The following is a 13824-nucleotide window of genomic DNA, read 5'->3' as shown; positions in this document are numbered from 1 at the left end:
AAAATACAAGATGCTTACAAACAACGCTCATCCGAAACGAGTCTTCCAACGCCACTCTTAACACGGGGTTATCAGCTCGACACCTGATGGTGACTCCATCGTCTTCGGGTTGTGGCAGCATGGTCAGTTTGCTGATTGTGGACGTTTCGTTAATTTGCTCGCTGTGCTGTGGGAAAAGGTTATAAGTAGCTGGGTTTTAAAGAAATATCTTTTTAGGCGTGTTCACTAAGCATTTAGCAAGAAGGATATTTATGCTAGATTGTATTAAAGTCAAATAAACAATCCAATTTTTGTACGATTAGTATATGGAATATCATCTCTGACACTGAGGGATAAAGTTTTTCTCTCTAGTGAAAGTTGTTAAACTCAAACTCAAACATTTATTTATTCAATTAGACTTCTTCGAGAAGCACTTTTGAAACGTAGTTACATATTTTTAACATTTACCACCGATTCGGAAAGCAGTATCTATGGAGAAGAACCGGCAAGAAACTCCATAGTTGCTCTTTTTAATCAGTCAGTATTAAAATTTAATTTTACAAAATATGTAACTGTATATTATTATAACATTTTATTACATAGATAATCTGATACAAACGAAACCAGCATCTACTGCAATTAGATGAACCTTTTATTTTTATATCTAACGCTATCGATTTCTACATTTAACGCTACATAATTCCTGAAAGATGAATTCTATTTTTAAGCATTTTATTCGAGGAGCCAAACTACATTTACTATTTTACTACATTAACTATTCAATTTAGATATTCATACCTTTCCCCTAGTATATTTCCTGTTCCCTCTAAACCAGGTGACTTGCGCAGGCGGTCGACTGCCGTGTGTGACGCAAACCAACGTCACTTCTGAGTCAGCTGATAGTTCCCCTGGCTTCTCCACTATTAGAACTGATGTTGGACGCACTGTGAAATAGGAAACTTGTGTAAATTATCATTAGGGAGCAACAAATCATATAATTTAGGACATTAATTTAACACTAAATGTATATTCTGCCCTTCTGTAATTGGCAACAACTGTTGTCTTTGTTGCAATCGAATAAGGGCAGCATATTTAGCTTACCACCACTCAATGTATCTTCTCGTTCATTTATTTCTTTACAACTTAAATATGAATCTTTAACAGACAACGTTTTGTATTAGCTTTTTCTTTCTTTCATCAAACAGAACATAGAACCAATAACATATCTGCCGATTGCTCACAACTGTCGTGATGCTGATCCGACTGATGATCACGTTGCCGTCGTTTTATAATCGTGTTTTTTTCCACTGGGAATTGTTGATTAGGAGGTCGTTGACACGTTGATCAGCCAGATACAGACCATAATACCAAAACATGTAAAATTGCTTACAATTCATCTCAACCCGCGCGCTCCGTTCATGCGGGCTCAACAGCGCTGTGTTGGTAGCCTGGCATCGCACAGTGCTGTTCAGCCAGCTTCTCTCCGCGCCGGTGATGCTGATCTTACTGATGATGACTTTGCCGTCGTTCTTGAGGATCGTGTGGTCTTCTACTGGGGTGTTGTTGATCAGCCAGGAGAGAGATGGTTGGGGACGACCTGGGAACAAGGTATGGTAAGGTAAGGTAACATATATGAGATAAAATACATAATAGAAATACAGGTATTCATGTACATTGCACTAGTAAAGTAAGGAAATCTAAAACATGGCACTTAAATCTTACGCACTAATGTCGCAACGACTTAAAAAAAACATGTATGACGCGTGTAAAGGAAAATGGTCCTTGGTTTTCGATCAATTTATTATTATTGGTGACTAAACGTTCGCTTTAATTTCGTAGAGAATGAAATTATTACACTAGCTAGAGTCCGCGATTTTACTCGCGTTTTATCTGAATATATATAAAGTATTCTACAGTATAATACAGACGTCTATCTTTGTGACAAATTCGATCTCAATTCGATCTATCACTTTTGAATGAAAGAAATATAAATAAACATCACCTTCACCAACACCAAAGGAGTTGATTCTAATTATATTAATTTAATCTTCCAGATAAATGTTTTATTCGCCAAATAGCGTGACAGAACTTCAACTTATCCCCATGTTCATTAAACAGAGTATCCAAGTATGCAAGTTTAAGTTAAAACTTAGACACTCATAGCTGTATGCTTCGACGCGTTGGAATATTAGCTTCGAAATAAGGCTTTGCTTTTTTACTTTTCCAATTTTCTCCGCGAACTTTTTGGGATATTACCAAAGATTTTATCGATATGAGTTGAGCAATTTTAGAGGTCGGTGCACTGTTACAATATTTTTTGTATGTAGTGAAAATTCTAGGTTATAATGCAAATAGTGATTTATTTTATCATTAAGTGGTTTTACTTTGTCCATAGAGTAATTTAAATTGCTTTTCGTCCTATGTAATTGACATCAGAAGAATCCTATAAAAAAAAATGTTACAGGTAATAATAATGTTACATGCTTAATCTGTGATTAAGAAAACGAATAATGAATCTCTATTTTTAGACAGTTTAAATAACATTTAAACAATAGAGCCGGCTTTAGTTTATTTTAGTATGTAGTTGAAAGATATTTCACCATACTTAGCTTAAATAAACTGCAATTTTCACAAAATTATTAACTCTTTGCGTTATTATCTCATCCATGCTTTATTGCGGTATTTTAATCTTGACTTCGTAATATATTTTAAGAATTTTCAGGACGGGAAATATTAATAGGGTATGAGAAAAACTATTATGATTTGACTAGCTGTTCGCCCCGACTTCGGCACGAAATATACATTTAGGTAGATTTAATATAGAAAAACTATAGGAAAATTGAAAAATTGTAGAAGTTTTTTGAAGTGGAACTTCTTTAGGTGCATAGACAGTAAATTTCAAGGTCGTGTCATGGCAACACCGTCACGTCACGGAGAATGACGACGATTTTGGTATATTTGAATGTCGCATAAGAAGTTTCACTTCTGACACGTGTGCTCGAAACACACGCTCTTTTTTAACTTTATATATCACTGTTTTATTAGTAGGTAAAAGTATAAATGAATAAAAGAGCATAATATCTATAATGTACATTGGTATGCTAACTTATGTTTTAGATCGTTGCATGTTTAAATATAATTTAGAACTATGTGCTTTCTTCAGTTTCATGTAAGTGGAAACAGAATAAATTACATCCATGTTCCTATCGGGTCTAAATCTAATTCTAGAATATTCTGACCAAATACATAGAAAAATCAAAATCTGCCAAATAATTTGCCTTATTTAAATAAAACTAGTTTATTACTATCAGAGTCGACATTAATTTTTAATATAAACAAATTTTAAAAATCTTCATAGTGGAAAATATAAGTTTACATTTGATGATGTTACCTACTCTTTTAACGAAAGAAATTTATGTTAGATTATAAGCAATATCTAAAAACATTTCATAACAAAATTACTAACTGCGCATTTTTATTGTCAGCAACAAATATATGGATCGGCGTAAAAGGTCCTTCGAGGCGGTTGAAGAACTCCAAAATCCCTCAAATAAAATAAACTCGTGGCAAAGATAAGAATTATCGTTGTTTTTCAAACATTTTGGACAATGGTGAGGATAATGCTATTACGTAACCTTGAAGGGGATTTCTGTAAGCCTTTTGTTAAGAAAAATCTAAGAAAAGCCGAAATTCCCTTCGCGATATCATCAAAGGGAATAAGCTTAGCGTATTTCGTAGGTTCCACTAACTCAACTTGTAGGCTAAGAGCTATACTAAATTTAAAGCTATATAAAATATTTTAGATTATTTTTTTGTTTCCTGTATAAAACCTTTTAAAATTTAAATGTATGCATGTGGTGTTTACCTACCTTAAATTGTACACTTAGTTTTAAGATTAATTTTATATATATATACTTGTTTATTTTGTGTAACAATTACTGGTAAACCTAATAAATAAATAAATAAATAAAGCTACATATATAAAAATAAGTATGTATATAATTAGGATTTTTTATCCTACTAATATTATAAATGCGAAAGTTTGTATATTTTACGCGGGAAAAACCGCATCCAAAAGCTAGTGTGAATTAAAAGTTTTTTATATCTGTACGTTAAAGTATTTAATGCAAATCAACACTTTTTGTACATAAAATAGATTATTGCATTTAAAATATTATTACCAACTTACACTGTTACACACTTAAAAATATTTTAATTAAAACCTATAGCTATTAATTGGTCAAATTCATATGTTCAGTTGCATTATTTCCACACCATCTTATTTTATTAGTTTCAGGCGTTAATAATTAAATTGCATACAAATCAAATGTTATGTTAATTAAGAACACTATGCAAGTATAATTAAGTAGCAACATGACAAATGAAGTGGTTGAAGTTATATATGATCCTGAGTTCACGTATTAATAACAACTTAGTGAAAAGAAAATTATAAAACGTAAGTATATCACACATATTTTTTAAATGTTGCGGTCTAAGGTTGCGGTCATAAAAACTTTGAGATACAATAATATCAATAAATGTTATCTAGTAGTAAGTATCTAGTTGAATATAACCAAATACAGAAACTAAATCAGTGATACATAATAAGGTTCTTTTCCATATTTTCAAACGTAAAAGCTGTTGATTGGATCTCGATGAAATTTGACAAAAACCCATAAAATTTTTAATAGGCGGCTATACAATTCTCGTTTACAAAATACTCAATATAAAAAAAAAGTTAATAAAAATATTGGCAGCAAAAATAAATAAGCAATTAAGCAGCTCTCCCACTATAATGGTTATTTATGTTAGCTCGTTAAATTTTACACCTAAGTCGGCAGTTTGCGGCCCGAAACATACGTAATAAGTTATTATCGTAAGCGCTTTTTGTTTTATTCAGAAATATCTGTAATTGCTTGCCGTTAATTATACGGATCGCTGGATTTTCTAATTTCGATTGTTACCTTTTTACATAGTATGGAGAGGGCTTTTATTCGTTGTAGAGCAGAGAAGGTTATCTTTTACATGGCATTGTGGCATTATCTTAAGCAAAATGTGGTAATTCCACGGATTACTAAATAGTATTAAATTTTACTACAATTTTTTCAAAGTGTTTTTATATCAACGAATTGCTCTGCTACTTGACTAGAATAGGTAGAGTGTATAACATTTTAAAAATTACCATAGTATAATCATTAAAATAATCAAATAGTCATGACATAGGCCAGACCAACAGGAACGGAGCCATGCGGATAAAACCGCGGGTTACAGCTAGTGTAATATAATTCCCAAGTGTGTAAAGAAGAAAAGTGTTTCTCTGTTTATCTTATATATAAGAAAAATATCGAAAAAAAAATCATGAATATGATAATCGTTGAAAAATTGTATAATTCTTCAATATGGCGCTTTACTGCATCCTAAATCTCATAAGATCATAATGCTCGAGTTTCTAACTTTGGAATATTTCACGTCTTCGCTCGGGTCTGTGTACAAACTTTCCAAAGATTTCCTTCTTTCAAACTGGTGTCACGACTCGAATAATTCAAATTTCAAATCAAATTACGTTTTGTGCGTTTGTTATCAAGTGATGTAAGTTTCAAAATGGTTATTTTACTCACTAATTGTACATATGTATAGTATCTTTAAAATCTTAAATTGGAAAAAATCGTACTCTTTATAATAGGGGAGACCGGGTACAAAAGTAACAGTGGGTCGAAAGTAACAAATGCTCTCAAGATTTATCCAATGGGCGAACACCGCTTAGCCTCTGTCAGGCAATAGCCGAGAGTGCCCCCCTTAATTGTATTCATTCGCCGCGTGCGTCACGCGCTGTTAGGCTGTGTAACAAGACGCAACTTGTTTTCACGAATCAAAAGTAAGATTTTCGAATTTTTTTTTATTAGACGTTTACGTAGTCTAAAAAGGATGATAGAAATCTGAATATTTGCATATCCATTCTTGATTAGAGTAATTGTACATTGCTCATAATCATTTTTATGTAGCACGTTCCGTTTTAAAGTTTTGTTGCACGTCTTGGCAAAAATATAGGTGGGTACAAAAGTAACATAGCCCTATGGGTACAAAAGTAACATGTTATTTTTGTCCCATTATGATGATATATATTTTTATGTACATCTTTACTTCAACAGAATGCCACGACAACGCATTAGAACTACTGATCGAGGAATTACCGACACGGCTGAAGTGCATTTTGAAAGATATTGCAATTTGCAACAATTATAGGCCTTGCAAAAAAATATAATATTCGCTATGTAAAATTATATAGATTTATAAAAAAAATAAAAGCCGGTAATACTAGTGCAGCTACCTTGCGTCGATCGAGATTTACAAATAACAAGTAAAGTAATTTACGCGACTATTTAATCGAGTGCTCTGCAGTTTATTTTCGGCTATCTCCATCAACGAGCATAATGTGAATAATTTTTTTGATAACCTTGGTGAGGTATTGGGAAAGGTACCAATTTGAGCCAAAAGATATTTGGAATATGGACCACTATCCATATACCTAACAAAATTGTAGATTAAAAAAAGGATTAAACAAGTAGGTGCCATAACCTTAGCAGAGCCTGAAAAATTTGTAACTGTTGCTGTTGCCGTTGCCATTAATGCTCTAGGAGAACACATCCCGCTTTGTTTGTATTGCCGAGGGTCCTGTTGGTTGTGCTGGAGCTCGGAATGCTGAATGAATGTGGATGGATGCAGGATGTAGAATTTTTAAGCTATTGCATAGCTTCTATCGCGGGCCTTGAGCGCGGGGACCGAATCAAGAAATTCCGTAACGAAAAAACCTCACGCTCCCCACTCCGACAGACACGGAGGTGTGGCTTGAAGGCATAGAATGCAATAGCAGTAGCAATAGCAGTCCCCGAGTGCCACACGTCTTTTTTTTTAATTATAAAAGAATGATTCCCTTAATTAATCTCATTACTTAAACTAAGAATATTTTTATCGATTTGTTTTATATTGTATTTGTAAGAATTATATTTAAAATACAGAAGTTGATATGTGTTATTAATACAAAGTCTTTAAACAAATAATTTGTTGATTTACCATCATAATATTGTATTAATTACCAACCCCTTTATCTCGTTACTTTCGACCCACGACGTGTTACTTTCGACCTGCTTACGGGGTCGAAAGAAACAACTGACGATTTTTTTTTAAATTTCGTTTATTAATATAAAACACTGCATAATGTAATAAATTGAGTCGCTAGTGTAAAGAATATAAACTAAATTTATATATGGTTATATTAATATAATGATAACAGTAACACCCAGTGAGTAATCAAGGCAAAAGTACAAAGTGTTACTTTTGTACCCGGTCTCCCCTAGTACTATGCATTCACTTCATCTATACTAATATTATAAAGCTGAAGAGTTTGTTTGTTTGTTTGTTTGTTTGAACGCACTAATCTCGGGAACTACGGGTCCGATTTGAAAAATTCTTTCGGTGTTAGATAGCCCATTTTATCGAGGAAGGTTATAGGCTATATTTCATCACGCTACGGGCAACAGGAGTGGAGCCACGGGGGTGAAACCGCGCGGAGCAGCTAGTAATTCTATATGTTTGCATTATAATCTCAATAAGAATATGGATTTCCATATTCTTTAAAGAGAAAATCACAATTTTATATTCTACTTCGTAATTACTAATGGGTTGGTAAATGTTATAATAATAAATGTATTACACATTCAATTTAATATGGACATAATATGACACATGTTAATATCTGCTTGTCAAACAATGTTTAATCAGTAATCACCAATTGATATAAAATATAAACTGTATTTACATTTATTTATCCAATAATGTCAAAACAAATCAACGCAGCAAATTGAATAGACATAGTAATTGAATTTAAATAAACAAACATTAAACATGAATTTTCACAAAGTCATTTAACAACAACATTATATCAAGAAAGCTTTAAAAATATGAGTTTATTCTTCACAAATACAAATGGATACTTTGTTCTAGAACGTTAAAAATCTCAACCAACAAACAATACAATACGAATCAATCCCATTTCGTAGCAATTTTCATAGAAAATTGAGACTTCCGTCAATGTTTACCCGAACATATTATTTGCCGAATCTTAAGGATCAAAATCGCTTGCACCGGTTTGATAAATAACCGGAGCTTGTAACAGAAGTGCCATTTGTAACGTTAATAGTTTGCTTACCTATTTCCGCTTCTATTTCAACTTCAAGTGTACCTTTTGTCCTGTCTGTTTGAGTGATATCATATTCTTCGGGAATTTATCTTTTTCGCAATATCTGTATCATATTATCGTTATGTGATTTGAGACTGTATTCGATTGTGCTAAGGTGTATTTTCCCGTATCGCGTGTTTTAGGTTTAATTGATGTTTTGTTTGTATTAGAAATTGGATAGATTTATTTCATATATCCATACTAATATTATAAATGCCAAAGTAACTCTGTTTGTCTGTCTGTTACTCAATCACGCCTAAACTACTGAACCAATTTTCATGAAATTTGGTATGGAGATATTTTGATGCCCGAGAACGGACATAGGCTACTTTTTATCCCGGGAAAATGACGCAATCCCGGAAATCCCACAGGAACGGGAACTATGCGGGTTTTTCTTTGACTGTACGGGCGAAGCCGCGGGCGGAAAGCTAGTATGTTATATTTAAAGAATAAAAGGTTTTTTATCTTCATAAAGAATACTTACGCATATTAATATATTATTATTGCAAGCAATCATATTACGTTCATGTTTAATTTTAATAAAATCAGCTTCATCGTATTAATGCTAATATAATTAATCGCTTTAGATCTATAAATGTCAATTATCTAATTATACAAACTATTCGCTTATGTTTTGATTAATTATTGAATAAACTATAATATAGATAATATTATTGACATCAAAATCTAGACAATTGTAAATATCAAAATAAATAAGAAGTCTCATTCAAAAGTTCTCTGCAAAAATGCATTTGAATGTTATGAAATAAATAAAAAAAGACGTGTGGCACTCGGGGACTGCCGCGGTAAAGCTATTGCATGCTATGCCTTCAAGCCACACCTCCGTGTCCGTCGGAGTGGGGAGCGTGAGGTTTTTTCGTTACGGAATTTCTCGATTCGGTCCCCGCGCTCAAGGCCCGCGATAGAAGCTATGCAATGGCTTAAAAATCATATCTTATCAGAATAAATTTAAATAAAGTCGTACACTCACCCCCTCTTAGCTCACAGAGCAGTGTGAAGTTGCCTCCCTCCTCTAAAGGCCCGACCACACCAGCCAAGTCTCGACCTGCTTCGTCGTATAGCAATAACTGATGTGGTGGTACTGTGAACAAAATATTCTTGAAAAAAAGAAGTTTACGTGACGTTTGGACATAGAATTTTAATTAGTTAGGTTATTTGTTACATAATACATAATATGTACTACATACATATTTTTTTTACCATAAATAATTTCAAACTTAGAGAAAGTCCTAACTTACTTGTACTGACCATAATATTCAGAGACGAAAATGGTCTCTGAATATTCAAAACAAGAAAATAGTATGCTTCATTTTACAACCACGCAAAATTATCTTCCAGATAAGAGACAGGGCATGGATGAATAATATGAATTTGCATTTATGTCCGGTTCGAAGGACCATTAAATGTACGAGCCCTTAATAATGGTGATTACAAAATTATGATAATTGTTGCAGTAATATACTATTAGGTATATCTAAAAATGAGATAAATTAATTATTTTTAAAGCATCACTTTTATTTTTCGACGCCAAAGCGTGGACAGATCTTCTTCTAGCTTCTATTTGTGAAAATTATAATAATGGTATGCATAACTTACTGTATTACACGTAAAAAATACAATTATTAATATTACTGTTAATTATTCATTATTACTAATAATTAACATATTAACAGCCACTTACCAATAACATTAAGTCGAATCTGAAAGTTCCGTGTAGGGGAGTTCTTGAAGTCGACCCTGCATCGATAGATGCCCTCGTCATCAAGCTGCACGGAATCCACGGTGAGGCAGGACGGTCGGGACATGGTGACGAAGTAGGCTCGCTTGCCGAATGCGAGGGGATCGCTCCAGTGCAGGGCTTTGTTGAAGCTACGGCCTCGGACGTCGAAACTGGATAAAGCAATTGATAACTGATCAATTTTTATAGTGGTTATTTCTTATGCTGTATGGTAAATTCAGAAAGTGAACTATACTCTGATGGGATTACGGATGGTCAAGGCGTCGTTTTGGAATGGCGAAATAATTCGAATTTAAGGCAAAATTCGAATCCCGACTCGTGATCGAATTTTTCAAATTCCTTTAAAATTTGTAACTGAACTATAGTCAAAATGTTCATCTTTCTTGTTTTGTGATATATAATAAAATGTTCAACACAGGAATCACCACGCCAATTATGATGGAAATTAAACAACTGATAAACATACAAAATAACTTCATAAAACACTAAAAACTAAAATTCCATTGAACAAAATTTTTTCAGCAATATTAATATCGATTAAAAGATAAAATTGTTAGTGCATTGAAATGGAATTCAAATCAAAACAGTTGGCATAACTAGCTCAATTTGTAAACTTTTTTCATTTCTAATAGATTTTAATTATGAGTAAAATTTTGAATATCTATCGAGAGCTCAACTTTTCGATAGCTACACTTTATTAAATAGTTTTAGTTCTATTTTGTGTTTAGATTGCTTTAAACTGTTGAAGCTTACTTCTTATTTATTTTTATGACTCGATAGATGTTTAGTTAATAAAATCTGATATAAATCTTAGAAAAGAGAAATAGAACAGGTACGTGATATTATTATCTCAATTAATAATAAACGAAAACACTATAATAATGCAAAGAACTTAATAAGATATTATGAACTGCAATCCTTCCCGATATCAAAAAAGGTAGGTACGGTCTATTAATAGTATTCAAATTATCGACATAATAATGAATACATATTTATCTATGTCATAATTAATTTTTCGAATTATTATATTTTCTTTTCAACTTAAACACAACACTACATATTTTTAATAATAAATCTTCTCAACCACGTGAAAGCAGATCCTTAGTTTCAGGTGAAATGCATTTGCAGCCATTAACATAAATACTCATCTCACACCAAAATACTTGATTCAGTTTGCAATTGAAGTTTATTCGAAGTTGAAAGAACAGAACCTTATCTAATGCCCCGTTTATCAGCAGCGCTGGGGCACACCTCGTTACAGAAAACAACAGGGTCGGATTTGATTTATTATTATTAGAAAAATAGAAGGAAATAAGGAAAGATGACACGTTTAAAGCAAGGTACATTTTTTGACAAAATGTGTGTTTTTAATTTGTTAATAGATGTTTCTACTACTTGATGCAACTGCAACATTATCATTTTAGAATATAACTAATGACTGAAAATATACCAAAAATATTGAGAATTATAAAAGTACACATCGATACAGTGTACTAAGTGTACCTTTTTCCATTACAGGTAGATGTAAAATTTGTATTGTATTTGAAATAATAAATTTAAATTTAAATGAAGCAATAACAAACGTAACCGCATTTTCATTTCATTTATCATCCTTACTGTAATCTATAAAGCAAATGGTGTCCTAGCAAATAGCGTACCTCCTCTTTAAATAGGAGCAAAATTCTCGCAATTTTGGGGCCCGACTTCTCAAGTCCTGCCCTGCCCCAGCACGTCCCGTATTCGAAGCCGATTTGCGATAATCCCACAGGTTAATATCCGAATCGAAATGGAAGCACAAATGTGCCGCTTACTCGTTAGATTATGGCGAATGTGTTAAAATTACCCGATAAGTTTCTAATGCTACGCGATAGTAAACAGTTGTATTCTATTTTGCTATCTAATGGTAATGGTATCGTGTAAATATGGGATAAGTAGTTTGTATAATATTTAGTCTTTAATACGAAGTACCTAAATTTAAAGGAATTTAAAGAAAGGATTGATTTAAATACAAAGATATGAAGACATGTTTATTATTATGATTATACAATATGATCCGTTTCTTTCTGGACTTCATTTCGATTATAGAAACAGAAATAGAAATAGAAAGCGTTTTATTTATAACAGAGTTATAGTGCAGCATTTGTGCAGCATTATATTTTTGGTATGTTCTAAAAGTCTATTACATAAAACTATATTAATCGTCTTTAAACTTGATAATGAAATAACTCTACTAATATGCGCAAGAAACACAACTATGGATCCCTCCAATATTGACTAATCATTATCATCAGCCCATGTTCCCACTGCTGGGACACGGGCCTCCCGTAAGAGATCATTATCCACCACGCTGGCCAAGTGCGGGTAGGCAGATGTCACATGTCTTTGAACTTTTGATAGGTACTTCGACATGCCGGTTTCCTTACGATGTTTTCCTTCGTCCGAGCAGTGGTTATATTATTATAAACTTGACTTGGCTACTCATCTAAGTATTAAAACACATCTAGCTGCACTATTATGTACCATGTATGCACCTATACTAATTACCTCCAGAACATACTCTTCTCTTCCAGTAAATTCCCATCGCTAAACATTTATAAGGAGAAATTAATTAAGATCAACATACAAACAGTGATATATGTGCTAAACGCCTGAGTTTAGCCCGAGTGATTCGTCTTCGAGTCTCTCATTAAGTGTGATAAACCAGTCTAGATACAGCCTTAGAACATGAGCATATAATTACTGTGCTGCAATATTGTGTTTATTGCACACAAAATTTATATAGAAAAGCAGCACTTTATATAAACACTAGCTGTGCCCCGCGGTTTTTCCCGCATTGCTCCGCTCCTGTTGATCTTAGCGTGATATAATTATAGCCTAATAGCCTTCCTCAATAAATGGGCTATCTAATACTGAAATACTGAAATAATATGTAATTTTTGAAATCTGTCCAGTATTTCCTGAGATTAGCGCTTTCAGACAAATAAACCAACTCTTAATTTTTTTTTAATTAGTAAGTATAGTCTATAGCTATAAAAAAAAATATGTGCAAACGGTCGCGGTGGTCTTATCGCTACTCAGCAGAGCTCAGCAGAGATTTCTTCCAGAGTTACATAATATTATGTAATGTGTAAAAGAAACATTTAAAAGGCTTTTATGGGACTTAAAGAGAAAACTCAGAACGTAAACATTTTTTAAAACAGGATAAGTAATCGTATTTCGAGTTTCTTGTATAATTTTACGAGGTTAAGTATTCTTCAATGGGTTTCTATGTAGAGCTGCAAAAGCCTTTATGTTAACTATTTATATTTAATTACTAGTGGTCCGCCCCGGCTTCGCCCGTGGTACATATTTCGCAATAAAAAGTAGCCTATGTCCTTTCTCGGGTATCAAAATATCTCCATACCAAATTTCATGCAAATTGGTTCAGTAGTTTAGGCGTGATTGAGTAACAGACAGACAGACAGAGTTACTTTCGCATTTATAATATTAGTATGGATTATATTTTTACCTATGCTTTGTTTCCTTTCCTTTCATTAATAATTACATATTATAAGTTAAATTCTCCGATACAATAGTTATATTATGCCTCACAACTGATATTTACAAAAAAAAAAGTAAAAATAACCTTTATTGTTCACTGATAATTGAAAATTTTCCAATCATTGTTAGGTAAATACCTCAGAGATTTGATTCCAAATGCCAAAGTTCTCCGTATAAATAGAATGTACCTCGATAAGGAATTTATAGGAAATTACATGAAATTGTAGGAATTAATATCGTTATTGAGTAATGTATGGAATTGAAGTTTGTTTTGATTTGAATGTCCTCGTGTGAGATGATTTTTGCCAGT

General features: G+C 32.8%; 1 protein-coding gene across 2 annotated transcripts in view; it reads right to left on the bottom strand.

The window, feature by feature from the left end:
• LOC149479258 (neural cell adhesion molecule 1-like) overlaps positions 1-13824 on the bottom strand; it is a 129581-nt gene that overhangs the window by 26720 nt on the left and 89037 nt on the right. For both annotated transcript variants that reach the window (XM_089707828.1, XM_089707829.1), the window contains exons 4-8: positions 9918-10126; positions 9207-9317; positions 1370-1576; positions 778-923; positions 19-166 (exon numbers count right to left, since the gene is read on the bottom strand). In XM_089707828.1, the coding sequence (XP_089563954.1) occupies positions 19-166; positions 778-923; positions 1370-1576; positions 9207-9317; positions 9918-10126 (821 nt within the window). The remainder of the gene's footprint in view (positions 1-18; positions 167-777; positions 924-1369; positions 1577-9206; positions 9318-9917; positions 10127-13824) is intronic.

Source organism: Colias philodice, chromosome 20 (assembly GCF_061535455.1).
Source record: "Colias philodice isolate Cphi_HAF_F1 chromosome 20, ilColPhil1 Martin Lab GWU primary, whole genome shotgun sequence".
In the NCBI taxonomy this organism is placed as follows: Eukaryota; Metazoa; Arthropoda; class Insecta; order Lepidoptera; family Pieridae; genus Colias; species Colias philodice.
This window is presented reverse-complemented; position numbering and strand designations above follow the sequence as displayed.